The sequence below is a fragment of the Aotus nancymaae genome, unplaced genomic scaffold, assembly GCF_030222135.1.
Source record: "Aotus nancymaae isolate 86718 unplaced genomic scaffold, 86718_ANA_hifiasm-v0.15.2.pri h1tg000028l, whole genome shotgun sequence".
NCBI lineage: Eukaryota > Metazoa > Chordata > Mammalia > Primates > Aotidae > Aotus > Aotus nancymaae.
The window spans coordinates 5,232,469-5,259,953 of record NW_026988441.1 but is presented as its reverse complement, the minus strand read 5'-3'; the positions used below and the strand labels follow the sequence as shown (position 1 = coordinate 5,259,953).

The window sequence follows — 27,485 nt, the reverse complement described above, 5'->3', positions numbered from 1 at the left end:
GCCACCACCCCTGGCTATTTTTTTTTTTTTTTTTTTTTCATTTTTAGTAGACACAGGGTTTCACCATGTTGGCCAGGCTGGTTTTGAACTCCTGACAGGTGATCCGCCTGCCTCAGCCTCCCAAAGTGCTGGGGTTATAGGCATGAGCCACTGCGCCTGGCCCCAGAGAGAGAGAATTTTTAAAAAATGAAAACAAAACCCATACTATCTAATTTACTTCTAAATCTTTTAATCTGTCTCCTGGGCTTAGAGCAGCTCTGTCCAATAGAAATATAATACAAGCCAGATGTGTAATGTAACATTTCCTAGTAGCTACATTTAATGATTAAAATAAAAAAAGTAACAGGTAACATTAACTTAATGATATATTTAACCCAGTAGATTGAAAATACTATCATTTCAACACGTCATCAAATATTTAAAGTCTCAGCGAAATATCTTTTTGTTGTACTAAGTCTTGGAAACCCAGTGTGTATCTTACATTTAGAACTCCACATGGGGCTATTTATATTTAAATTTTAAGACAGGGCGTGGTGGCTCATGACTGTAATCCCAGTACTTTGGGGAGCCAAGCAGAATTTCTTGAGCCTGGAGTTTGAGACCAGTTTGAGCAATAGAGAAGACCCCGTCTCTACAAAATAAATTTAAAAATTAGTAGGCATGGTGATGTGCCTCCTAATACTTTTTTTTTTTTTTTTTTTTTGAGACGGAGTTTTGCTCTTGTTGCCCAGGCTGGAGTGTAATGGCACCATCTTGGCTCACTGCAACCTCTCCCTCCCGGGTTCAAGCGATTCTCCTGCCTCAGGCTCCTGAGTAGCTGGGATTACAGGCATGCACCACCACACCAGGCTAATTTTTTGTATTTTTAATAGAGATGGAGTTTCTCCATGTTGATCAGGCTAGTCTCAAACTCCCGACCTCAGGTGACCTGCCCGCCTCGGCCTCCCAAAGTACTGGGATTACAGGTGTGAGCCACCATGCTCAAACTACATTTATTTTTTGATCAAAATCACCTGAGGCCGGGAAGTTGCGGATGTGGTAAGCCATGATTGCACCGATGCACTCCAGCCTGAGCAACAGAGCAAGACCCCATCTCAAAATAAAATAAAATAGATTTAATTTAAATGACTGAAATTGAAAATGCATTTCCTCAGTGACACAAGTGTCCAGCAGTGCACAGGTGGTGGTGGGGCTTCTGAACTGGGCAGCCCGGGGCTAGAAGGTAAACGTTCGGAGACAGGTGTCTTCTTCCAGCTCATCTATTGCTCCATTATGAGTGCCTAGAACTGAGTCGGGCCGGGTGTGGTGGCTCACGCCTGTAGTCCCAGCACTTTGGGAGGCTGAAGAGGGCAGATCAGTTGAGGTGGGGAGTTCAGGAACGGCCTGGACAACATAGTGAGATCCCCAGCTCTACGAAATTGAATATAAGTAGCTGGGGTTGGGTGCAGTGGTTCATGCCTATAATCCCAACATTTTGGGAGGCCAAGACAGGTGGATTACCTGAGGTCAGGAGATCGAGACCAGCCTAGCTAACATGTTGAAACCCCATCTCTACTAAAAATACAAAAATTAGCTGGGCATGGTGGCGGGCACCTGTAATCTCAGCTACTTGGGAGGCTGAGGCAGGAGAATCACTTGAACCCTGGATGTGGAGGTTGCAGCAAGCTAAGATCATGCCACTGCACTCCAGCCTGGGCGATAAGCCAGTCTCAAAAAAAAAAAAGAACTGAGCCTCTGAGCCGGGTTCACAGCCTAGCTTCTGAAAGATGGGGAGGAAGGCAGCCCATCACACTGCCATGTGTGTACCTATGCAACAATCATGCATGTTCTTCACATGTACCCCAAAACCTAAAATGCAATTAAAAAAATAAATAAAAAGAATGAACGGGTGTGTAGAGCGGGAATGAATGAAATGAGTAAGCTAGGCCTGTTAAGCCACTTTGCAGAAGTGTGGTGAGAGGTGGTGCAGGAAGGCAGAGGGGCCGCTTGGGGAATTAGGGGTGGGGAAGGGAGGCACAGGGACGAAGCCCCACCTGACCGCCTCACTCTTTCTCTGCCCCCTGCAGACCATGGCAGCGGTGACCATGTCGGTGCCCGGGCGGAAGGCGACCCCCAGGCCGGGCCCAGTGCCCGAGGCGGCCCAGCCGTTCCTGTTCACGCCCCGAGGGCCCAGTGCGGGTGGCGGGCCTGGCTCGGGCACCTCTCCGCAGGTGGAGTGGACGGCCCGGCGCCTCGTGTGGGTGCCTTCGGAGCTCCACGGGTTCGAGGCTGCGGCGCTGCGGGACGAAGGCGAGGAGGAGGCGGAGGTGGAGCTGGCGGAGAGCGGGAGGCGGCTGCGGCTGCCTCGGGACCAGATCCAGCGCATGAACCCGCCCAAGTTCAGCAAGGCCGAGGACATGGCCGAGCTGACCTGCCTCAACGAGGCCTCGGTCCTGCACAACCTCCGAGAGCGGTACTACTCGGGTCTCATCTACGTGAGTGGCCTCCTGCTGGGGGCGGGGGTGCTGCCGGGTGGGGAGCCGCGTGCCCACACCCCAGCCTGCATGAGCCTGAGACGGTTTATCATCGGTATCCCACGTCCCACGACTATTCCTAGGCTTACTTGGTTACCAGATTATGAATTGTTGGATTACCAGGATAGCCTCGGACCCTGCTGGGGGCATCACATGGCACATATCGTAGATAAACGGTATTATTTTCCTAAAGTATATACACAGTTCCAATTCCTCAGCTGTAACTGATCCCGAGTTTTGAGAAACAGAAACAGATCTGTGCCTCATTAATGCAGATCACTGAGTAGAGAAACATGTTGCTTGAGGCCGGGTGTGGTGGCTCACACCTGTAATCCCAGCACTATGGGAGGCCGAGGCGGATGGATCAGCTGAGGTCGGGAGTTCAAGACCACCCTGGCCAACATGGTGACACCCCATTTCTACAAAAATACAAAAATTAGCCGGGCATGATGGCAGGTGCCTGTAATCCCAGCTACTTGGGAAGCTGAGGTGGGAGAATTGCTTGAACCCGGGAAGTAGAGGTTGCAGTGAGCTGAGATTTCACTCCAGCATGGGTGACAGAGTGAGACTCCATCAGAGAGAAAGAGAGAGAGAGAGAGAAAGTAAGTTGCTTGAGGTTCAAGACCAGCCTGGGCAACAATGCGAGCCCCTGTCTCTAAAAAATAAACAAATTAGCCAGGTTTGGTGGTGGCCTATGCCTATAGTTCCAGCTTCTAGGGAGGCTGAGGCAGGAGGATCACTTGAGCCCAGGAGGTCAAGTCTGCAGTGAGCTATGATGGCACCACTGCACTCCAGCCTGGGTGACAGAGCAAGACCCCATCTCAAAAAAAGACAAAAAGCAATATGCTATATGCTAGGCTCTGTGCTAAATGCCTACCTATTAATTCATTCACTCTCACCATAGGCAAGGTAGAGTCTATTACTGTCCCCATTTTACATACGAGGCAAGCGACGCTAAGAGAGAGTTCATAACAATGAAAACGAACACTTATTAAACGTTTAGCAAGCATTCTTCCAAGCTTCCTAAAATACATTGCCTCCATACAGTTTCAGAATTATAAAGTATCTGATCCTCATTTTATAGGTAAGGAAACTGAGGCACAGAGAGGCCACGGTCACACAATTAGACCTGGCAGATCCAGGTAGTCTGGTCCTAGGCGTTCTCACTTCATTGTGGTGCCTTTTTTTTTTTTTTGAGATGGAGTCTTGCTCTGTCTCCCAGGCTGGAGTGCAGTGGTGCAATCTCAGCTCAGCTCACCGCAACCTCTGCCTTCTGGCTTCAAGCGATTCTCCTGCCTCAGCCTCCCAAGTAGCTGGGATTACAGGCGCCCGCCACCACACCTGGCTAATTTTTGTATTTTTAGTAGAGATGGGGCTTTACCATGTTGACCAGGCTGGTCTCGAACTCCTGACCCCAGGTGATCCACCCATCTTGGCCTCCCAAAGTGCTGGGATTACAGGTGTGAGCCACTGCACCCAGTCTGTGGTGCCTTTTAAGACTGAGATGGGGCTGGGAGTGGTGGCTCATGCCACCAGCACTTTGAGAGGCTGAGGTGGGTGGATCGCTTGAGCCCAGGAGTTCAAGACTATCCTGGGCAAGGCAAAACCCCAACTCTGCAAAAAAATAAAATAAAATAAAATAAAAATAATTAGCTGAGCATGTCTCAGCTGCCTGGGAGGCTGAGGTGGGAGAATTACCTGAGCCCTGAAGGTCGAGACTTCAGTGAGCTGTGATGGTGCCACTGTACTCCAGCCTGGGTGACAGATCAAGACCCCATCTGAAACAAAACAAAACAAAACCCCGTTGAGAAGGGATTATGATAGTGAGGTTGACTGTAGTAGTCTTCTCGAGTCTGTGCTAAGCATTGGATGTTCATTGCATTTTTTAAAATCTTTACAGCAAACAGATGGCGTAGGGAAGTGGTTCTTAACCCCACCCACATGATAGAATCATCCGGGAAATTCTTAGAAAATACCAGTGCCTGAGCCCCACCCCAGAACTTTAAATCAAGCTCTCTCGGGCTGTGACGTGAGCATTGGTATTTTTAATAGGCTTCCCAGGAGCTTCTAATGGGCAGCCCAGGGGTTATTAATTTCATTGAACAAAAGAGCAAACAGGATTAGAGAGATTGATGAGGAATGTGGACAATAATAATGAAAAATAATAACGGGAGGCTAGCAAATGTTTATGGAGCACTCGTGATGTGCCAAGCACTGTTCTCAGTACAGCGTGTAAGTTATCAGCTTGTATCACCTGACGTTCAGGAATGTTAAGTGACCCTCAGCCATGAAGGAATCATGCCAGGATTTGAACCCAGGCAGCTGGTTCCAGAGTCATGCTCCAAGCTCCAGCTTAGACTGGTGGGGGGGACTCACAGCCTTGCTCCAACACCCACCCTTTTCAGGGTCACAAAGCAGATTAGAATTGTTTTTTTTTTTTGAGATGCAGTCTTACTCTGTTGCCCAGGCTGGAGTGCAGTGGCGCAATCTCAGCTCACTGCAAACTCTGCCACCTGGGTTCAAGTGATTCTCTTGCCTCAGCCTCCTGGGTAGCTGGGATTACAGGTGCCTGCCACTGTGCCCAGCTAATTTTTGTAGTTTTTAGTAGAGACATGGTTTCACCATGTTGGGCAGACTGGTCTTGAACTCCTGACTTCATGATCCACCCGCCTCGGCCTCCCAAAGCGCTGGGATTTCAGGCGTGAGCCACTGTGCCTGGCTAGATTAGAATCTTTTTATGAAGTCTCACGCCCACTTGGAGACTGAGGCTCTGAGATGAGCAGTGGCTGGCTCAGGGCCCATCAGCTTGCGATGGCAGGTGTAGAATTTGAATCGAGGGCTATCGGACCCTGCGTGGGGTTGGTGTCTTCTCCAGTATGCACTGGCCCTTTCCAAATCCTCACACACCTTTACTAGCCCTGGGAAAGAGGCCCCTACCTGATCCACTCCCCCACATCTCACCCAAGGCCACAGACATCAGGATGACATCCAAAACACGGGTCCACTCATTGCTTTTTACCAGGCTGGAGTACAGCGGTGTGATCTTGGCTCACTACATCCTCCACCTCCTGGGTTCAAGTGATTCTCCTAACTCAGCTTCCTGAGTAGCTGGGATTACAGGCACCCACCACCATGCCCAGCTAATTTTCGTATTTTTAGTAGAGATGGGTTTCAACATGTTGGCCAGGTTGGTCTCGAACTCCTGAGCTCAAGTGATCCACCCACCTCAGCCTCCCAAAGTGCTGGGATTACAGGGGTGAGCCACTGTGCCCAGCCACTCTTTGCCTTTTAATAACTACTCTGAGCCCTCTCAGCAACCTTTTAAGGTATCTGCTGTCATCCCCACTCTGAGCCTCAGAGTGGGGGACAGGATTTGGACATAAGCCCCACAACTGGGAACCAGCTAAGCTAGGACTTGAACCCAGGTCATTGTGACTGCAGACCCCAGGACCTAGCCACTGCACTAGGAAGATTATTCAGAAAGTTCAGGAGAAAAAGTGGTAGGGTCTGAGCTAAGGTGGTGGCCAGGGAGCCAGACTTTTGGGGCCTAAGAAATGAAAGCGAGAGAGAAGATTCTAGAATTCCAGATAGGGAGCAAATTGGGCCTTAATAAGGATCATTAGCACTTAGTGAGTACCTGCTTTCTCTGCTGGCTGCTGTTTTAAATTTCTTTCCAATATGATCTTGTTGACCACCTCCCCATCCACATCAGGCTGTGAGGTAGGGATCATCACCCTCTTTTTCCTACAGCTTGGAGAGGGGAAGCCATTGGCCCAACAGAAGCTGATAGTGGCTAAAATACTGAGCATGCAGTGTCTCAAGGTCCATGTTCTGTTTTTAATTTTGTTTGTTTGTTTTAGACATAGCCTTGCTCTGTCACCCAGGCTGGAGTGCAGTGGCATGCTCACAACTCACTTCAGCTCAACCTCCTGGGCTCAAGTGATCCTCCTGTGGCCTCAGCCTCCTGAGTAGCTGGGACTACAGGCCCATACCACCATGCCTGGCTAATTTTTTAATGCATTTTAGAGACAGTGTCTCACTATGTTACCCAGGCTGGTCTCCTGGACTCAAGTGATCCTCTTGTCTGGGCCTCCCAAAGTGCTGGGAGAAAAAGCTGGGGTTCAAGTTAAACCCTCTGCATGCCACATGAACTTGTGGAGGGCTTGCAGCCACCTCATGTATAAAGCACTGTTTCTGTCTCCATTAGCTAAAGACAGTGAGACCCTGAAAGCTTGCTTGCTCAAGGCACCTGGCCTGAAAATGTCAGAGGTGTGATTCAAACTCTGTCCTGTTTAAGACCTGTGTATAATACATGTTTGCTGACTAACCAACTGATGGTGAGGAAGGTGCTGTTGGCCAGTGGAAAGTGAGACATCCAGGGCTCCAGAAACCCAGTTTCTGCCACTAACAGGCTGGTTGGCTTCGAGTTGCTAAGAGTCTCAGTCCCTTTCCTGGGTCCCTTGGGGCAGGGAGGGAACCCCTTTGTACAATGCCCTGGTCTGAGAAACACCGTAAGATGCATTATGCGATTGCACTCTCGCAACACTTCTAGGTGATGGGGTAAAAGCCGCATTCTCCAGGGCTGGAAACTGAGCTTTAGAGAGGACAAGTCCTTCCTGCAAATTCACACATAGCTAGAAAATGCTGCATCTGAATTTGAACCCTGGATGGCTTCAAAGTCTGAGCAATGAGCCTGGGAGTTTGAGGCTGCAGCGAGCCGGCTTGGCGCCACTGTACTCCAGCCTGGGCCACAGCCAGACCCTGTCCCACCCCTACCCCTGCCAAAAAAGTCTGAGTTAGCCCAGGGCTCCCAGGTAGGATGGGTAATGTAAGAGTCTTAAGACCCAGCTGGCGTGTGTTGCATGGGCCCGCCTTGGCTTGGCTGGTTTTATCTGTGATCTCCCCTAATGCCCGCAGCCTTTGTAATGAGGGAAGGAGTGTCGGCCTCGGTTTCCCAAGGAGGAAACTGACACTATGGGGAAAGTCATCAGGCTGAGGGGGGCGGGGGCAGGTCTGTCTTCAGAGCCCCGAGGGCTGGAGCAGCCACTCCTGACCCTTCCAGCAGGGCTTCCCCAGCTGTCTCCCACCCTCTCAGGGTGCACCAGCCTCCGTTCTTTGCCCCCAGCCTTGTTGATCAGCTCAGGTTTCCGTTCCCAGGGTGTCGCCCTGGAAACAAGGTGTGGCTGGCAGGAGGGGCTGGGGTGGGAGGGTGGCGTGGGGAGTGGGCTCCTCCACCAGCCAGAAGTGGGGGCCGGGCCCCATGAGATACCCTCCCAGGGAATGTGGTCCGGCCGCCCCACCCTCCGAGAGCTGGGAGCTTCAGGCGGGGAGGGCAGACACCCACCAAACCGGTTGTTCTGCTCCTGGCCGGCCACCCACCCTCCCACCGTTAGAAGGTTGGCACCTGGGACTGGGCAGCCTGTGGTGGCCACACCCTACTCTGCTTGAGTTCAAGCTCCCTGGGAGCTTAAAACAGTCCTGCTGGCCGGACGCAGTGGCTTATGCCTGTAATCCCAGCAGTTTAAGATGCCGAGGTGGGAGGATCACTTCAGCCCAGGGGTTCAAGACCAGTCTGGGCAACATGGTGAGATCTTATCTCTACAAAAAGTAAAAATTCAAGAAATTGGCGAGGTGTGGTAGTGCATACCTGTGGTCCCATCTGCTTGGGAGGCTGAGGTGGGAGGATTGCTTGAGCCTAGGAGGTAGAGGCTGCAGTGAGCTGTGTTCATGCCACTGCACTCCAGCCTGGGTGACAGAGTGAGATCCTGTTTCTAAAAAAATAAAAGAAAAAGACGGTCCTGCTGCTCACCAGCTTAGAAACCAGCTAGCTGGCTAACTAGCAAAGTGGGTTCCGCAACTTGATCACACACAGTTACAAAACACATCTGAATTGGAATCCTGGATGGCTTCAAAGTCGGAGTGACAAGCCCAGAGTAGCTAACTAGTTAAGCCACTAAGCAGCTAATTCTCTGACTAGTTTAGCTAGCTAACTCTAGCTAGCTTGACTAGTTAGCTCTGGCTGGTTTAGCTAAGTGGCTAACTAGCTCTCTAGCTGTATCTAACTGCTTCTGTGACCGTCAAACCCCTCTTGCTGTGATACCCCTGTGAGCTGGACTTGTTCTTAAACTGTTACAGAGTCCTGAGGCCTCCTGAGACTGGGTGCAGTGATTCACACCTGTAATCCCAGCACTTTGGGAGGCCGAGGTGGGCAGATCACTTGAGATCAGGAGTTCGAGACCAGCCTGGGCAACATAGAGGGACCCTGTTTCTACAAAAAGTAAAAAAATTAGCTGGGTGTGATGGTGTGCGCATGTGGTCCCAGCTACTCAGGAGGCTGAGGTGGGAGAATTGCTTGGGTCCAGGAGGCGGATGTTGCAGTGAGCTGAGATCATGCCACTGCACTCCAGCCTGGGTGACAGAGCCAGACCCTGTCTAAAGAAAAAAAAACCCACTACATCTTTACTTTCACACACCTTAAACCTGAAATATAGCATTTCCTCCAAGAAGAATATCCTGCTGGCCTGGCGCGGTGACTCATGCCTGTAATCCCAGCACTTTGGGAGCCTGAGGTGGGAGAATTAGTTGAGCCCAGGAGTTAGAGACCAGCCTGGGCAACATAGTGAGACCCTGACTCTACTGAAAATAAGAAAAATTAGCCTAGTGAGTTGACACATACTTGTGATCCCAGCTACTTGAGAGGCTGAGGTGGGAGGATTGCTTGAGTCTAAGAGGTTGGGGTATAGTGAGTCACGATTGTATGACTGCACTCCAGCCTGGGCAACAGAGTAAGACCCTGTCTCAGAAAAAATGAAACAAGACTAGGCACGGTCATGTCAGCAGGACTGTTACGTGTCTGTTATTTGTCACTAGGAACCACAGGTATGTTTCTGTTGCATTTCAGTTACTGGAGATGCCACAAGCATCCTTCCAGAGATATTCCATGCATATTCAAGGGAATATATAAAAAGAGTCCTCTTCCACCCTTTCTTTTTTTTGAGACAGGGTTTTGCTCTTATCGCCCAAGCTGGAGTGCAATGGCATGATCTCAGCTAACTGAAACCTCCGCTTCCTGGGTTCAAGCGATTCTCCAGCCTCGGCCTCCTGAGTAGCTGAGATTACAGGCATACACAACCACGCCCGCCTTATTTTTTGTATTTTTAGTTGGCCAGGCTGGTCTCGAACTCCTGACCTCAGGTGATCTACCCGCCTCAGTCTCCCAAAGTGCTGGGATTACAGGTGTGAGCCACGAACATGGCCACTTCCCTTTCTAATGCAAATGGTAGCTCCTCACACAGACAGTCCTCAACTCGCCTCCTTTTACTCGATATTGATTTGAAGATAGTCCCACGTCTATACACAAGAGATTTGTAGGAATCCACTGTACGAAGGTGCATTCAGGTCGCTTCCAGTCTTTTGCTGCTACAAAGAGTGCCTCAGTGGGCTGCCTCGGACACGGCCATTTTCTGTGTGCGAGTCCAGGCAGCCACAGGCCGTGACCCAAGTCTGTCTGGCCACGAAGGCCTCGTGCAATATGGAAAGATTCTTTGCGACCATCAGCCTGAAAATGCTCATAACAAACACTCAAAAATGCATTGCTGTGGTGTAGACATACCACGTACAGATGCCCTTGTGCAGTGCACGACCTGCTCAACGGCCCCATGATGCCTTCCAGGCTGTGGGCAGGCATCTGAGACCCTCTCCCCTCTCCCCGACTACAGACGTACTCCGGCCTTTTCTGTGTGGTCATCAACCCATACAAGCAGCTTCCCATCTACACAGAAGCCATTGTGGAGATGTACCGGGGCAAGAAGCGCCACGAGGTGCCGCCCCATGTGTACGCGGTGACCGAAGGGGCCTATCGGAGCATGCTGCAGGGTGAGTGCTGGTCGGGGCTGTCAGCCGGGCCGCTCTTCAACTGGGGCCTAGCCTGGGGCTGCTGGAAGCCAGAGTCAGGTCAAATGACAGCTTGGGGACTTCAGCCTCTGTGGGGCTTCTTAGGGGGCGGGAGGGAACACAAGTAGAGCCCTGAGTTGGGGAGGTGCTAGGTCCTAGAGTCTCTTTACCTTTCTCTATGCTCACCCTCTCATTTGTTTATTTGTTTATTTATTTATTTATTTTTGAGACAGACTCTTGCTGTGTCACCCAGGCTGGAGTGCAGTGGCGCCATCTCAGCTTACTGCAACCCCTGCCTCCTGGGTTCAAGCGATTCTCCTGCCTCTGCCTTCTGAGTAGCTGGGATTATAGGCGTGTGCCACCATGCCAGGTTAATTTTGGTATTTTTTAGTAGAGACAGGGTTTCACCATATTGGTCAGGCTGGTTTCAAACTCCTGACCTCAGGTGATCTGCCTGCCTCAGCCTCCCAAAATGCTGGGATTACAGGTGTGAGCCACTGAGCCTGGCCTGATCATGGCTTTAAAACCCATCTGCGCCACTTGCCATCTCTGCCCCATCCCCAGCCTCATTGGCCTGTCTCTCAAACATCCCTAACTCAGAGCTTTTCCCTTGGCTGTGCCCTCTGCCTGAAATGCCACCTCCTCTGAGAAGCCTTCTGGGCTTCTTCCCCCAAGTCAATTCTTATTACCTAACATCAGGGTTTCGGAATCCTGGCTCTATTGACATTTGGGGCCGGATGATTCTTCGTCGTGAGGGACTGTTCTGGGAATTCTAGGATGTTTAACAGCGCCCCTGGCCTCTGCCCTCTCAGTGCCCATGGAACTCCCCTCTCTTGGTGTATCAGCCAAAAATGTCTCCAGATGCTGCCAGATGTCCCCTGTTGGGAGTGGAGGACATAACTGCCCCCGTTTAAGAACCACTGCTTTAGCCGGGCACAGTGGCTCATGCCCGTAATCCCAGCACTTTGGGAGGCCAAGGTGGGCGGATCAAGAGGTCAGGAGATCGAGACCATCCTGGTGAAATCCAGTCTCTACTAAAAATACAAAAATTAGCCAGGCGTGGTGGCACGTGCCTGTAATCCCAGCTACTCGAGAGGCTGAGGCAGGAGAATGGCTTGCACCTGGGAGGCAGAGGCTGCAGTGAGCCAAGATCACACCACTGCCCTCCAGACTGGCAACAGAGTGAAACTCCGTTTGAAAAAAAAAAGAACGATGGCTTTATTCTATTACTGATTTAGTTTTCTTCCCAGTGCTAATTGCTATTTGATGGTAGTTTTTTGTCCCCTGCATCGTAAATGGAAGCTCTGCAGGGGCACACACCCTGCCAGTTCCCCATCCCCTTTACGCCTGGCGCTCAGTTGGTGGTCAGCATGCAATTGTGGAATGACTTGTTAGTCCCAGCGCAGGCACTGGGGTAGACATCTTATATCACAGGACCTCGTTCCTGTCTTTGAATCTCACATGCCCAGCACGAGGCGGCACACGCAGTAAGGTCTCACCTTGGGGTTGCTGAGTGAATCACATTCTGTTCAATTGAGGGAGTCTATCTCCATTTTACAGGTGAGGAAACCAAGGCTCCGAGAGGGACAGCTGTTTTCCCTGGGTCACACAGCAAGCAGGGGGCCGAGCTGGGTGGGAAACTGGACTCCAGGAGTGTTACACCTTAAGACCCAAGCTTTTTCTTATGCCTTGGGAATAATTTTAAAAAGGCAGTGGTGAGTGTAAAGGACCAGAGGGCCCTGCTTGAGACTCTCTCACATGACATATTTCCCCACTCTGTCCCCTACAGATCGTGAGGACCAGTCCATTCTCTGCACGTGAGTAATCTGGAAGGACTTCCTGGAGGAGGAGGGGTCCGGGTGGGGTGTGGCTGTGTTTGGGGTGGGAAGGGCAGGTGGGGAGCTTGCCTGAGGTCACTGCCAACCCTCTTCGCTTCCCCTTGTTGTCCCCACAGTGGAGAGTCTGGAGCTGGGAAGACAGAAAACACCAAGAAGGTCATCCAGTACCTCGCCCATGTGGCATCGTCGCCAAAGGGCAGAAAGGAGCCAGGCGTCCCCGTAAGCAACCCAGCCTTGGGACACGCCCTGGGCCCGGCCACACCATTGCCCCTTCCATCTTGGGCTTTCCCTCTTCCCCTCATGGAGGACCTTCTCCTGGACGCCTATGCCATCTGAGTACCTACTGTGTGCCTGGGGTGGGGCCAGAAGCAGAGTCAGGGGAACACAAGAGATGTAAGGGCCAGTCTTGGTCTCACTGGCTCTCAGAATGGCTCCTGGCACTTAGCAGGTGCTTTATTTTCTGAGCACCTACCGTGTCAAGCCTGATTTTAGGTGACCATGACGCCCGGGTTTGTCGTCTAAGTGAACATTACGCGGTCCCCACCCCCACAACCTGTTCCAAGCCCTGCCGTCACGCTCCCTTACTTACCCCTCGGGTGGGGTGGGTGCTGCTTTCCCACGTTGAAGATGAAGAGCCCAGGCATGGGGGAGGTGAGTCCGTTGTGGGTCACGTACCCAGGAAGAGGTGGAGTGGGGCCGGGTGCAGTGGCGCATGCCTGTAATCCCAGCACTTTGGGAGGCCGAGGCTGGAGGATTGCCTGAGCCCCGGAGTTCAAGACCAGCCTGGGCAACACAGTGAGATGCCATCTCAACAACAAATTTTTTTTTTAATAAAGGAGGCAGAGTGGAATTCAAAGCCAGGCGTGTGGTCCCCCAGGCTACCCTACTCCACATGCCCAGTTTCCCCGGTCCCCCTTCCCCCACCCCCCACGCCACCACCTGAGATCACCGGTTCACCTGTGTGTCTGTCCATGTTCCATGTGCTGTGTCCTGGTCCGTGTCTCGTGTCCCGTGACTTCCTCAGGCCTCCGCCAGCGCCGTGTCTTATGTGAGTAGCAGGGAATCACCTCGAGGCTTGCCACCACTAATGCCTTCCCAGACACCCAGTGCATGGTCTTCCTGGTAGACACGGCCCAAGGCAGCAGTGGTCCCACCCGCCAGGGACTCCCCAACCACCCCCCCACTGCTATTCGTGGTGGCCCTGCTGAGTGCGTGCACACGGCCACAGATACCAACATGAAACAATCTGGAGAACAAAACTGCCGCTTACTGCTGATCTACTAAACGCGTCCAGCCGGGGCCCGCAGATGCTGTGTGCACACAAGCAGAGAGCTGACAGTGCAGCCAGGGAAATACACACGTGTCCTGTGTTGTTCTGTGTGCCAAGCCACGTGCCCTTCACTTTGTGTATCTTTTTTTCATTTGACGAAGCATCCACCTAGCTAGATCATTTCACCTTAACACAAGCAAGACATGGACTGAGAGAAGACACACACAGGCTGCCATTTATGAGGCACCTACTATGTGCCAGGCTCTGACACTGAGGGTCTGGAGGAAGTTTGGAGTAGGGTTCCTCCCATGGAGTAGCCTGGTGGGGCTACGAACCCACTATTTTTTAAAGGCCTATGATGTGCCAGACTGCTTGAAGCACTTTACACAGGTGGTACAGATTCTTGCCTTAGTTAAAAATTCTAGCCTGGGTTTGGTGGCTCAAGCCTGTAATCCCAGCACTTTGGAAGGCTGAAGTAGGAGGATTGCTTGAGGCCAGGAGTTCAAGACCAGGCTAGGTAACAGAGTGAGACTCCATTTCTACTAAAAATTAGCTGGGCATGGTGGCACACTCCTGTTGTCCCAGCTACTCAGGAGGCTGAGGTGGGAGGATTTCTTGAGCCCAGGAATTTGAGACTGCCATGAGTTATGACTGTGAAACTGCACTCCAGAAATTCTACAAGCAACACATGAGTACATGTTCATTGTAACAGCAACAAATCAGATGAGATGAAATTCCTCTTTCCTCCCCTCACTCCCCTTCCCTGGAGGGACTTACACTGCTGACAGTTTGGTGTGCATCCTTGCAGACCTTTCTCCATATGTTTACAAACATGTATCTATCTGTAGATTTAAGTCTGTTTTGTGGCGTTTCTTCCTTAATTCATTTTTGATGAATGGGGATAACATTGTAGATGTTGTTCTGCAACTTGGTTTTTTGTTTGGCTTGCTTTGGTTTCGACTTAACAATATGTCTTGGAGATACTTCCCTGTTCCCCTCACAATAGACAGATGGGCAAGACCTGGATACAGGAAGTGGGCACACACCCAGATACACAAAGGCCCCTCACACACAGATAGTCAGCCAGCTGAGACACAGTCCCAGCTGGGCTGCCCTGGCCTGCCCTGTTCTCACTGACCTCACGCATCATCTCCTGTGCCCGGCAGGGTGAGCTGGAGCGGCAGCTGCTTCAGGCCAACCCCATCCTAGAGGCCTTCGGCAATGCCAAGACAGTGAAGAATGACAACTCCTCCCGATTTGTGAGTGCCAGGGGCGGGCAGTGCAACTGTCAGGGATACAGGAGCTGGGAACCTGGGGGATGGGCTGCAGGGGAAAGACATGTGAGTCTGTTGAGAGAGGAGGGGCGGGGTACCTGGACTCTTGAGCCTGAGTGAGGAGGGGCTGGGGCCCCGGATCCCTGGGTCTGAGGAAGGAGGGGTTAGGGGCCTGGACTCCTGGGTCTGAGGGAGGAGGGGTTGGGGGCCTGGACTCCTGGGTCTGAGGGAGGAGGGGCTGGGGGCCCTGACCCCTAGGTCTGAGGGAGGAGGGGCTGGAGGCCCAGACACCTGGGTCTGAAGGAGGAGGGGCTGGGGGCCCCGACCCTTAGGTCTCAGGGAGGAGGGGCTGGGGGCCTGGACCCTTGGGTCTGATGGAGGAGGGGCCGGGGGCCTGGACTTTTGAGTCTGAGGGAGGAGAGGCTGGGGGCCTTGATCCTGGGTTTGAGGGAGGAGCAGCTGGGGACTGGGGGTCTGGGGAAAGAAGTCAAAGGAGCCCGGACCTTGAATTCCCAAGGAGCCCCTCACTGGGGACTCACCATAGCATGGGGTTCAGGTAGAGGGAGCGAGGAAGTGGGGAGGCAGCCCCAGCTCTGGGAGCAGTGGGTGTGGGGTCTGGGCTGCTTTTCAGGTCTGAGTGCGGAAGGGAAGGGGACCCTCCGCTGAAGCTCACCCACCTTGGTCTCTCCCAGGGCAAATTCATCCGCATCAACTTCGACGTTGCCGGGTACATCGTGGGCGCCAACATTGAGACCTGTATCCTCTCACAGCCCGTGGGGGTGGCGGCCAAGGGGGCGGCCTTTCAGACAGCACTGCGTATAGCAAGCCCCTCCCACCGCAGGGACCCCACCCTGCTGCTCAGATGTTACCCGATACCCAGGCAGTATCTGCATGAGGAGGGGGAGGGTGGGACTTCCGGTCTTCGGACTTCCGGTGTGTACGAGGCCAGCACAGCCTTGCTATGGTATGGCGGGTTCGGGTCCCCCCGGTTCAGGCGGAAGGGAGTCCCAGCACTCAGCCTGCAGTGGCACTCATGGTGACCCACGACAGTGGATTGACATAGAGCAGTGCCAGCAAAGAGAAAATGCTCCTGGGGCCAAGTCCCCAGGCACAGGCTCCTGGAACCCTCTCCAGCAGCGGCACACAGGACACCAGGAAAGACGAAACGTATGAAATGCTGTCCCAGGGAAGCGCAGAGAGACTTAGACCCAGGGGTTTCACTGGGGGCTGGTCACATCCTCCCCTGCACGCCCGCCCCCCTGACGCCCTTAGTAGGAACCAAAATTCACACTCCCAGGAGGGAAGCAGGTAATCAGTGTAAACCCCAGTGTTTGCACAAACCATTTAAGCCCAGCGAACCCCTCACATCCCATTAGAGGATGCCGGGACCCTCCCAAAATCCAGGTGCCCAGATGTTAGCCAGGGGCCCACCTGGACAGCAGACTTTTCCAGGGGAGCATCTCAGGCCGGCTATGTTCACCCTTTTCTGCTCAGCCTATGAGCGTTGAAAGGAAACTAAATGATAAAACGCGGGCACTCGGAGTGTGGAAATTAAGAGAATGGGCGAAGAAATTGTACCAACTTGGGTTCAAATCCCAGTTCTGCCACTTTGAGACTCTGGGGACCTGGGCACGTGATTTGGCCTTTCCCTGCCTCAGTTTCTCCCTCTAAGAAGGTGAAGGAACATAGAACCTTCCCTAGTGGATTTGGAGGATTTTGTGAGTGAAATGCTTGGCCGAAGCACCTGCTACATAGCAGGCACTCAAGGATAAGCTATTGTTACTAGCAATTAATGATTGAATTAGTGGCCGGGCATGGTGGCCTGTAATCCCAGCACTTTCGGAGGCCAAGGCAGGTGGATCATTTGAGGCCAGGAGTTTGAGACCAGCCAGGCCAACACGGTGAAACCCCATCTCTACTAAAAGTACAAAAATCAGCTGGGTGTGGTGGCGCGCACCTGTAATCCCAGCTCCTCAGGAGGCTGAGACAGGAGAATCACTTGATCCCGGGAGGTGGAGGTTGCAGTGAGCCAAGATTGTGCCACTGTACTCCAGCCTGGGTGACAGAGTGAGACTCTGTCTAAAAGTTTAAAAAAAAAAAAAAAAAAATTAGCCAGGCTTGGTGGCATGCACTTGTAGTCCCAGCTACTCGAGAGGCTGAGGCAGGAGTATCACTTGAGCCAGGGAGGCGGAGCTTGCAGTGAGCTGTAATTGTGCCACCATGCTCCAGCTGGGGCAACAGAGCCAGACCCTGTCTCCAAAAAACAAGTCTTGCCACCTTTTAATATGTAAGTTTGACATGTGACTTTCTTAGAAGTGAGAGCATGCAGAGTGACGGTCTAGTTGGATGTAGGAGCTGATGTATCTGCATGGGGAAACTGAGGCTGGGAGAGTCTTAACAGCAGGAGACATTCTCGCCTGTGGGTAGCTTTGAACCAGGCGTTGTCCAGGAGGCTTCATGCACAATAAGTCACTTATCCTCACAGCAACTCATCCAGGGTTGACGAGGGTTTTCTTGTTGTTGTTTTGTATTGTTTTTGAGTCTCACTCTGTTGCCCAGGCTGGAGTGCAGTGGTGTGATCTCGGCTCACTGCAACCTCTGCCTCCCAGGTTTAAGCGATTCTCCTGCCTCAGCCTCCTGAGTAGCTGAGATTACAGGCACCCTCTATCACGCCTGGCTAATTTTAATATTTTTAGTAGAGATGAGGTTTCATCATGTTGGCCAGGCTGGTCTTGAACTCCTGACCGCAGGTGATCCGCCCACCTCAGCCTCCCAAAGTGCTGGGATTACAGGCGTGAGCCACTGTGCCTACAGAATCAATGAGTTTTTTAGAGACAGAGCAATACCCTGTCTCTAAAGAGAGAGAGAGAGAGGAGGGTCTCATGAAGATGTTATTTACCAGCCCCTTGAACAGATGAGGATACTAAGGCGCGAGTGCTTCAGTGTCATGAGCAAGGCTGCTCATCCAGTTAGTGGAAAGTCACCAGCCTGGGCTGTGAACGACTCTATTGCCCTACAGGAGAGAAGGGGGCAGCGTGGGCAGGGCAGGCTCCTGCCGTGGCCGGGCAGCGTCGGGCCGTCCCTTCCCCTGTAGCACCTTGACTCCCTGCGTGCAGACCTGCTGGAGAAGTCTCGGGCCATCCGCCAGGCCAAGGACGAGTGCAGCTTCCACATCTTCTACCAGCTGCTGGGGGGCGCTGGAGAGCAGCTTAAAGGTCGGTGCCCCCCAGCAGCTGGAGAGGGTGGGCACCACGTCTCTTGTGGGGGCCCCCTCGAGGGGGAAGCAAGCTGGGGGGGGCGGGCACTGATGTCCGTCAACCACCCACTTCACTGAGGCTTCGCAGCCCCGGCTCTCACTGTGTCGTGGCTTCCGTCGCATGGTGGGTTCTGCTGCGCTCTGGTTCCAGCTCTGTCCCGGGCCTGGCTGGCGCCCGCTGTCACAACCACACAGCCCCTCCTGTCTGGTGGTTCCTGCTCACACTCGCTTCCGAAGCTCCGGGGCTTCTCTCGCGCGGCTCCTCCTCACTCCGGCGGGGTTCAGCACTGACTCCGGCTTTGCTGAGGCTCCTCCTGGTTCCTGACGACGCTGGTTTCTGTTGCTTCTCGGCTCCTGCTGCCTCGTGCTCGCCTCTGCTCTGGCTCCTGGGCCACAACTCCTGCCCGGGTCCTCCTGTTCCTGCTCCCTGCTCCTCCTGCCCTCTGGCTGCCTAAGCGCCCTTGGCTCCTGTTTGCAGTGGCTGGCACTGCCCTGCGGTTCCCTCTTCTCCTGGCTCCTTCCTCCTGGGGGCTTAGGCCGCCTCCTGGTTCCTGCGGCCACGTAGTCCCTCCTCACCCAGATTCCCCCTCACTGCAGCCTTTGAGACCGCATGTCCTGGACACAGGCCCCTGCATCCCATGATCTGTGCTGATTCAGGCCTGTAGCCCCACTGCTTCTGCCAACCGGTGGCCCCTGCCTACTCTGGGCACTTCTAGAGACTCGAAAGTCCCTGTGGAGGGAGCAAAGAGGAGTGGTATAGGCTGGGCGGTGGCTCACGCCTGCAATCCCAGTATTTGGGAGGCCGAGGTGGGAGGATTGCTTGAGCCCAGGAATTCGAGTCCAGCCTGGGCAGCAAGACCCCATTTCTATAAAAAATAATAATAATAAAATTAGCTGGGTGTGGTGGCATGCACCCATAGTCCCAGCTACATGGGAGGCCAAGGTGGGAGGATTGCTTGAACCCAGGAATTTGAGGCTGCAGTGAGGCATGACTGCATCACTGCACTCCAGCCTGGGCAACAGAGCAAGACCCTGTCTCTTAAAAAAAAGAAAAAAAGAGAGAGTGAGTGGTGGTCTCATGGGCGCTAAACACCCACTCCACGCCCGACTCTTCCCACCACACTTGTGAGTAAAGGCCCCCACCCCCTTGATAGAACAGATGTGGCTTGTCTTGGGATTGCTACTGATGAATCCCAGATGTGAGTCTGACTCCACGGCCTGCCCATGACCTTGACCCCACTCATTGTCCCTGCAGCCGACCTCCTCCTCGAGCCCTGCTCCCACTACCGCTTCCTGACCAATGGGCCATCATCCTCTCCCGGCCAGGAGCGGGAACTCTTCCAGGAGACGCTGGAGTCACTGCGGGTCCTGGGATTCACCCACGAGGAAATCATCTGTAAGTGAGCCCCGGGAGGCCAGGGGTGGGGCACGCCAGAGACAGCCAGGGACCTAGCCATTCGTGCCCTGGTCTCTTTGCTCAAGTGTTTATTGAGCACGTACAGGTTACAGGTACTTCGGCCAGAGCAGGAAATGAGACTCACAGACATCTCTGCCTGGGGGAAGCTGATAAAATGAGGGCCCCAAACCAAGTCAATCAGGAATCACGTGGCCTCTTAGAAGGCTATGAGTGCAGCCGGGCACCGTGGTTCCCACCTGTAATCCCAGCACTTTGGGAGGCCGAGGCGGGTGGATCACTTGAGATAAAGAGTTAAAGATCAGCCTGGCCAACATGGTGAAACATTGTTTCTACTAAAACTACAAAAAAAAAAAAAAAATAGCTGGGTGTGGTGGTGCATGCCTGTAATCCCAGCTACTCAGGAGGCTGAGGCATGAGAATCGCTTGAACCCAGGAGGTGAAGGTTTCAGTGAGCCAAGATTGCACCACTGCACTCCAGCCTGGGCAACACAGTGAGACTCCATGTCAGAAATAAGAAAAAAGATCGTGAGTGCCATGGAGAAAGATAAGGCAGGGGACAGGGGAGGGGGGGCACAGCTTTAAGCAGGGGCTCAGGGGAGGATGGACTGAGACGGCGATGTTCGAGCAAAGGCCTGGGGAGGTGAGGAGTGAGCACTGGAGATGTGGAAGGAGAGGTTTCCTGGCAGAGGGAAGAGCCTGTGCAAAGGCCCTGAGGCAGGGAAGGCGCGGCACGTCTGAGAGATTGACCCTTGCGGTGGTGGAGCTGCAGGGGAGCTGGGAGTCTCAAACACCAACCTAGGAGGTTGGGACTTTGTCCTGGGGTGCTGGGGAGTTGTGGGAGGACTGGGGGCAGGGTCTGGACAAAGTTAGCTCTGGGAGCAAGAAGACTCCTCGGGGCCATGTGAGGGGCGTGCTGGAGAGGGTGAGGCTGGGACCAGAAGGAGGCTGCTGAGGGTCCACGGAAGGCTCACGACGCTGGCCCAGGGCCGCTCAGGTTGGCCCACGCTGCGTAGCTCTGGTTAGTTGGTGTTAAATGCTCAGCTCATCACCTCTATGTTGGAGTCCGCCCCGCCTTTTTTATTCTTTTGAGACGGAATCTTGCTCTGTCGCCCAGGCTGGAGTGCAGTGGTGCCATCTCAGCTCACTGCAACCTCCGCCTCCTAGGTTGAAACGATTCTTCTGCTTCAGCCTCCCAAGTAGCTGGGATTACAGGCGCGCACCACCATGCCCAGCTAATTTTCGTATTCTTAGTAGAGACGGGGTTTCACCATGTTGGCCAGGCTGGTCTCAACTCCTGACCTCAGGTGATTGGCCCACCTTGGCCTCTCAAAGTGCTGGGATTCCTGGCATGAGCTGCTGCGCCCGGCCTGTGCCCCCACTTTTTTCACCAAACACCATGTTTTCACAGCAGCTCTGTTCAGTGCAGCGTTACTTTGATTAGGCTCACAAGGTACCACAGACTGAGTGCCTGAAACAACAGATATCGATCGCCTCATGGTTCTGGAGGCCGGACGCCTGGGATCGAGGTGTTAGCAGGGGCAGATCACCCCGGGGGAATCGGCTCCAGGCTTCTCTCCCATTGCCTGGTGGTTTCTGGGAATCTTTGGTTTCCTCGGCTCAGAGTCACATCACCCGATCTCTGCTTTTATGTTCACATGCGGCTCCGTGTGCATCTGTGTCCAAAATCCCCACTCCTCCCACGCTTCTTTTTTTTTTTGAGACAGAGTCTCCCTCTGTCACCCAGTCTGGAGTGCAGTGGCACGATCTCAGCTCACTGCAACTTCCACCTCCCAGATTCAATCGATTTTCCTGCCTCAGGCTCCCTAGTAGCTGGGATCACAGGTGCCCACCACCACACCTGGCTAATTTTTTGTATTTTTAGTAGACATGGGATTTCACCATGTTTGCCTGGCTGGTCTCAAACTTCTGACCTCAAGTGATCCTCCCACCTCAGCCTCCCAAAGTGCTCGGATTACAGGTGTGAGCCACCTTGCCTGGGCTCTTGCCCTAGTCTGGTGTGACTTTATCTTCGCTCGAGGCATCTGTAATCACCCTGTTTCCAATGACGTCACATTCTGAGGTCCTGGGGTTTAGAATCCCAGCATCCATTTTTAGGAGGGGGCAGTGTAGACACAGTTCAACCCATAACAAGCACATACTTGGACCTCAGTCTTTTTTTTGCGGTGGGGGGATGGAGTTTCCCCCTTGTTCCCCAGGCTAGAGGGTAATGTTGTGATCTCGGCTCACTGCAACCTCCACCTCCCGGGTTCAAGTGACTCTCCTGCTTCAGCCTCCTGTAGCTGGGATTACAGGCATGAGCCCCCGCACCTGGCCAATTTTGTATTTGTAGTAGAGACGGGGTTTATCCATGTTCCTCAGGCTGGTCTCAAACTCCTGATCTCAGATGATCCGCCCACCTCGGCCTCCCAAAGTGCTGGGATTACAGGCGTGAGCCGTGCCTAGCCGACCTTAGTCTTTTCAGAGGCTGCGTAATGTTTCATCGTTTGGATGAACTATGATTCTTTTAACCAAGCCCTCCAAAGAAAGACCTTTAGGTGTGTCCGGGGCGAGCTGGGGCTGCCTCTGGGTCTGACTCTCCTCTGGTCTCTGGTGCTGTGGGAGGTCCCAGGAGCTGTAGTTGGCTCCAGGGCGGGATTGGAAGGGCTGGAAATGGAGCATGGCTTGGCTGTCTACCCAGGCTGCAAACAGCCGTGCCTTTCGGGGCCTATTGACACAGGGTCTCGGCCCCCACCACCCCCACCCTGCCGGATTTCCCAACCGTGGTTGCATAATTCCACAGCCTGCATGACCCTGCAGCTGGGCAGTTGGCACACACATTCAGATTGTGGCTGCAGCCGGGACCTGGGCCTCCCGGCCTGTCCCCATAGGTCCCGCCTGGCCTCTTGACACCATGAGCTCGTATGACCCTCCTGGAAGCTGCCCTGCTGTGTGGCGGGCACAGGCAGCACCTCTGATTTTTGTAATTCAGAAATGAAAACTCTGTAGCAATCTATGCATGTAGTGATATAGCCTGAATGTGGCTAAAGGTCGTACTGAGAAAACCAAGCCTCCCCCTCCTCCCTGGCCTGAGTTTCCCACTGTTAAGCTACTTGTGCCTCCTTCTAGAAATACTTCAGGAACATAAGAAAAGACACATATTATTTTCCTGTAAGAGGAGGTATTCTCTAGCCCCAGAGCTGATATTCAGCTGTCAACATCACTGCAGTCATAAAAAATGTGAATCAATTTCTCCATTGGTTCAAAACTTCTGGCCGGGAGCGGTGGCTCACACCTGTAATCCCAGCACTTTAAGAGGCCGATGCAGGCAGATCATCTGAGATCAAGAGTTCGAGACCAGTCTGTCCAAAAAGGTGAAGGCCTGTCTCTGCTAAAAATAAAAAAATTAGCCAGGTGTGGTGGCATGTGCCTGTAGTTCCAGCTACTCGGGAGGCTGAGGCTGGAGAATTGCTTGAACCTGGGAGGCAGTGGTTGAGGTGAGCCGAGATCATGCCATTGCACTCCAGCCGGAGCAAAAGAGTGAAACTCTGTCTCAAAAAAAAGAAAAGAAAAAGAAAAAGTTCCTGGATGTTGGTTTGTCAGTTGCTCCAGCCAGCCCCCCAGCTCCCTACCCTTCTACTGGGACCCCCCCGGAGCCTGGCCCAGCACTCTGGCCCCGTTTAGTCTGAGCCAGGCAATGCTAGTGTTAAACACTCAGCTCGGCCAGGCACAGTGGCTCACACCTGCAATCCCAGAACTTTGAGAGGCTGAGGCAGACAGATCACCTGAGGTCAGGAGTTCGAGACCAGCCTGACCAACATGGAGAAACCCCATCTCTACTAAAAATACAAAATTAGCCAGGCATGATGATGTATGCCTGTAATTCCAGCTACTCTGGAGGCCAAAGTAGGAGAATCACTTGAACCTAGAAGGCAGAGGTTGTGGTGAGCCAAGATCTCACCATTGCACTCCAGCCTGGGCAACAAGAGCGAAACTCCAACTCAAAAAAAAAAAAAAAAAAATACTCAGCTCATCACTGGCTCACTCCTGTAATCCCAACACTTTGGGAGGCCGAGGTGGGAGAATCACTTAAGGCCAGGAGTTTGAGACCAGCCTGGGTAATATGGTGAGACCCTGTCTCTACTAAAAATTAAAAAAAAAAAAATTAACCAGGCGTGGTGGTGCACACCTGTAGTTCAGCTACGTGGGAGGCTGAGGTGGGAGGATCACTTATGTCCAGGAGTAGGACGCTACAGTGAGCTATGATTGCACCACTGTACTCAAGGCTGGATGATAGAATGTGACCCCATCTCAAAGAAGCCAAGAACAAACAAATTACTCAGCTCATCACTCCCATGGAAGGGTGCTCTGGACCCCCCGCCCCACTACCCTGTCCCACTGACTGGTATATTTTGGCCATAGCTCTGTTTCATAATGTACAGATGGAACGCAGTCCTTTTTGCAGCTGCATAAGGCTTTGTTGTTTAAATAATAGACCCTTAGGTTATGTCCATTCCATTACTATTGGAACAATTAAAAAAAATGCTAAGCCAGCGTGGTGGCTCAGCCTGTAATCCCAGCACTTTCAGAGGCCAAAGCAGCCAGCTTGCTTGAGCTCAGGAGTTTGAGACCAGCCTGGGCAACATGATGAAACCCCATCTCTACAAAAAACACAAAAAATTAGCTGGGTACCAGGCGCAGTGGCTCACGCCTGTAATCCCAGCACTTTAGGAGGCCAAGGCAGGCAGATGACGAGCTCAAGAGATCGAGACCATCCTGGCCAACATGGTGAAACCCTGTCACTACTGAAAATACAAAAAGTAGCTGGGCATGGTGGTGCACCTGTAATCCCAGCTACTCAGGAGGCTGAGGCAGGAGAATTGCTTCAACTTGGGAGGCGGAAGTTGCAGTGAGCCGAGATCACGACACTGCACTCCAGCCTGGGTGACAAAGTGAGACCCTGGGTCAAAAAGAAAGAAAAAAGCTGCTGTGAATGTCCTTGTAAGTAGGTTCTTGTGCTCATGTGGGAACAGACCTGTAGGTTCAGTTCTCAGAAATAAAATGCTCATGGCTGGATGTGGTGGCTCAGGCCTGTAATCCCAGCACTTTGGGAGGCTGAGGTGGGCAGATCACGAGTCAGGAGTTTGAGACCAGCCTGGTCAATATGATGAAACCCGTCTCTACTGAGAATACAGAAATTAGCCAGGCATGCTGGTGCGTGCCTGTAGTCCCAGCTACTTGGGAGGCTGAGGCAGAAGAATCGCTTGAACCCAGGAGGTGGAGATTGTGGTGAGCCGAGATTGCACCACTGCACGCCAGGCTGGGTGACAGAGTGAGATTCTGTCTCAAAAAAAAAAAAAAAAGAAAGAAATGAAATGAAATGCCAGGTCTAAGGAGATTTGTGATTCTTGTTTGTGTTTAGCATAAAAAATAAATCGAACAACTTTGAGACGTAATTCACGTCACACAATTCACCTGTTTAAACTGTGCGATTCGATAGCATTTTGTACATTCACAGAGTGGTGCATCTGTCATCACGATCGCTTTTAGAACATTTTCATGAGACCTCTGTCCTTGCGTCCCCAGCCATGCTGCGGATGGTCTCAGCGGTTCTCCAGTTCGGCAACATCGTTCTGAAGAGAGAACGGAACACCGATCAGGCCACCATGCCCGACAACACAGGTGCTGCCCCTGCCTGCCCACCTGAGACCCCCAGCCCCCGCCCAGGCGATGCCCAGCCCTCCTGCACCCTTGTCCCACGTCGAGAGCGTCCCCCTTCCAGCCACACCTGTCTCCCACCCAGGATCACTCTGATTTCCTGCTCTTTGCTGAGTCTCTGCCAAAATAACATCAACCACTCTTCCTGATTCTAAAAGTGTGAGCTCTGCTGAAAGTGAACCACACCAGCATGACAGAGGGGAGTGGCAGGAGCCCACCCTCCCGGCACCCCCCACCCTCCCCTCACCCCCCACCCTCCCGGCACCCCTCCACCATCCCCTCACCCCCCCTACCCTCCCAGCACCCCCCACCCTCCCCTCACCCCCCACCATCCCCTCACCCCCCACCATCCCCATGCCCCCTCACCCTCCCAGCACCCCGCCACCCTCCCCTCACCCCCTCTGCCCTCCCAACACCCCCCCACCATCCCCATGCCCCCGCCACCCTCCCAGCACCCACCCTCCCCATGCCCCCTCCACCTCCCCATGCCCCCTCCACCCTCCCAGCATCCCTCCACCCTCCCCGCACCCCCCACCCTCCCAGAACCCCCACCCTCCCAGCACCCCCCGACCCGCTCACTGAGGGAGACACCGTTAGCGTTTGGCATAGCTCCTCCGGCCTTTGCGCCCTGCAGAGATACACTTCTTTTTGCTTTTCAAGAACAGAATTGGCCAGGCGAGGTGGCTCATGCCTGTAATCCCATTACTTTGGGAGGCCAAGACAGGTGGATCACCTGAGGTCAGGAGTTCAAGACTAGCCTGGCCAACAGGGTTAAACCTCATCTCTACTAAAAATACAAAAATTAGCGGGTGTGGTGGCATTTGCCTGTAATCCCAGCTAATCAGGAGGCTTAGGCAGGAGAATTGCTCGAACCCAGGAGGCGGAGGTTGCGGTGAGCCAAGATCGTGCCACTGCACTCCAGCCTGGCGACAGAGCTAGGCTCCGTCTCAAAGAAAGAAAGAACAGAATTATAGTCTGTATTCCTTACTTTAAACCAAAATAGAAACAGCTATGTTTCTTTATTATTATAAAATAATACAAGCTGTAAGGGGGAAAAATCTGGCATGACAGAAAAGTAGAAAGGAAGAGAGAAAATTACCCATAATCACCTGTAATCCCAGCACTTTGGGAGGCCAAGGAGGGCAGATCACTTGAGGCCATGAGTTCGAGACCAGCCTGGCCAACATGGCAAAACTCCTTCCCTACTAAAAATACAAAAATTAACTGGGAATTGTGGCAGGCACCTGTAATCCCAGCTACTAAGGAGACTGAGGCAGGAGAATTGCTTGAACCTGGGAGGCAGAGGTTGCAGTGAGCTGAGATAGTGCCACTGCACTCCAGCCTGGGCGACAAGAGCGAAACTCTGTTTGTAAAAAAACAAAAAACAAAAAAACAAAACAGAACATTCAGAACTTTCTTCCCTTTGGATGAAGCCCGACCCGTCTAACCAGTCCCTGCTTGCTGGGCACTCAGGTTGTTTCCGGGCTCTCTCTGATTGTAAACAACACTGCGAAGAACATCCTCGTGGTGCAGTCTCTGCCCACATCCAGGGTCGTTTTGCCAGTGCTGGTTCCTGGAAAGAAAATAGTTGGGCAGAGAATGTACACATTTTGGGACTTGTAATGCCTCTGCTGGGAAGGCGGGGCCCGCCTTCTGCTCCCCTGACCGTGGGGGAAGCGGTGTCCTCTCCCTTGCTAGGCAGCAAGCGCCTCTTCCCAGTGCTGATGGGATCTTGGTGCCTCTTGCCCTCAGCTGCACAGAAGCTCTGCCGCCTCTTGGGACTGGGGGTGACGGATTTCTCCCGAGCCTTGCTCACGCCTCGCATCAAAGTTGGCCGAGACTACGTGCAGAAAGCCCAGACTAAGGAACAGGTAGGCGGGCTGGCAGTGGGCAGGCGCAGGAAGAGCCGGGCACCCCCGCCCTGGGTCTTTCAACAGCGGATGCTGTTTTTCCCACCACTTGACAGACTTTTGCCGAGTGCCCGCTCTGTTACCCGTCCTGGTCTAGGTGCCAAGAATAAAAGCAGTCGTCCCTCAGGGACCTCAAGTTAAACAGGACGTGGCCAGGAGTGGTGGCTCAGGCCTGGAATCTCAGCACTCTGGGAGGTCAAGGTGGGAGGATTGCCTGAGCCCAGGAGTGTGAGGCTGCAGTGAACCGTGATGGCGCCACTGCACTCCAGCCTGGGTGACAGAGTGAGGCACTGTCTCAAAAAAAAAAAAAAAAAAAGAGGGCTGGGTACCTTGGCTCACACCTGGAATCCCAGCACTTTGGGAGGCCAAGGCGGGCAGATTGAACTTAGGAGTTCAAGA

The 27,485-nt window shown here is 53.0% G+C and overlaps 1 protein-coding gene across 1 annotated transcript in view; it reads left to right on the top strand.

Annotated features, from left to right (window-relative positions):
- The window catches only part of MYH14 (myosin heavy chain 14), a 107,118-nt gene that overhangs the window by 16,434 nt on the left and 63,199 nt on the right, over window positions 1–27,485 (top strand). Inside the window, exons 2-12 of the mRNA XM_064381017.1 lie at window positions 2,067–2,474; window positions 10,232–10,388; window positions 12,196–12,223; window positions 12,361–12,463; window positions 13,269–13,292; window positions 14,681–14,773; window positions 15,481–15,544; window positions 17,905–18,003; window positions 19,300–19,440; window positions 25,045–25,140; window positions 26,929–27,047. Of these exons, the coding sequence (XP_064237087.1) occupies window positions 2,067–2,474; window positions 10,232–10,388; window positions 12,196–12,223; window positions 12,361–12,463; window positions 13,269–13,292; window positions 14,681–14,773; window positions 15,481–15,544; window positions 17,905–18,003; window positions 19,300–19,440; window positions 25,045–25,140; window positions 26,929–27,047 (1,332 nt within the window). The remainder of the gene's footprint in view (window positions 1–2,066; window positions 2,475–10,231; window positions 10,389–12,195; window positions 12,224–12,360; window positions 12,464–13,268; window positions 13,293–14,680; window positions 14,774–15,480; window positions 15,545–17,904; window positions 18,004–19,299; window positions 19,441–25,044; window positions 25,141–26,928; window positions 27,048–27,485) is intronic.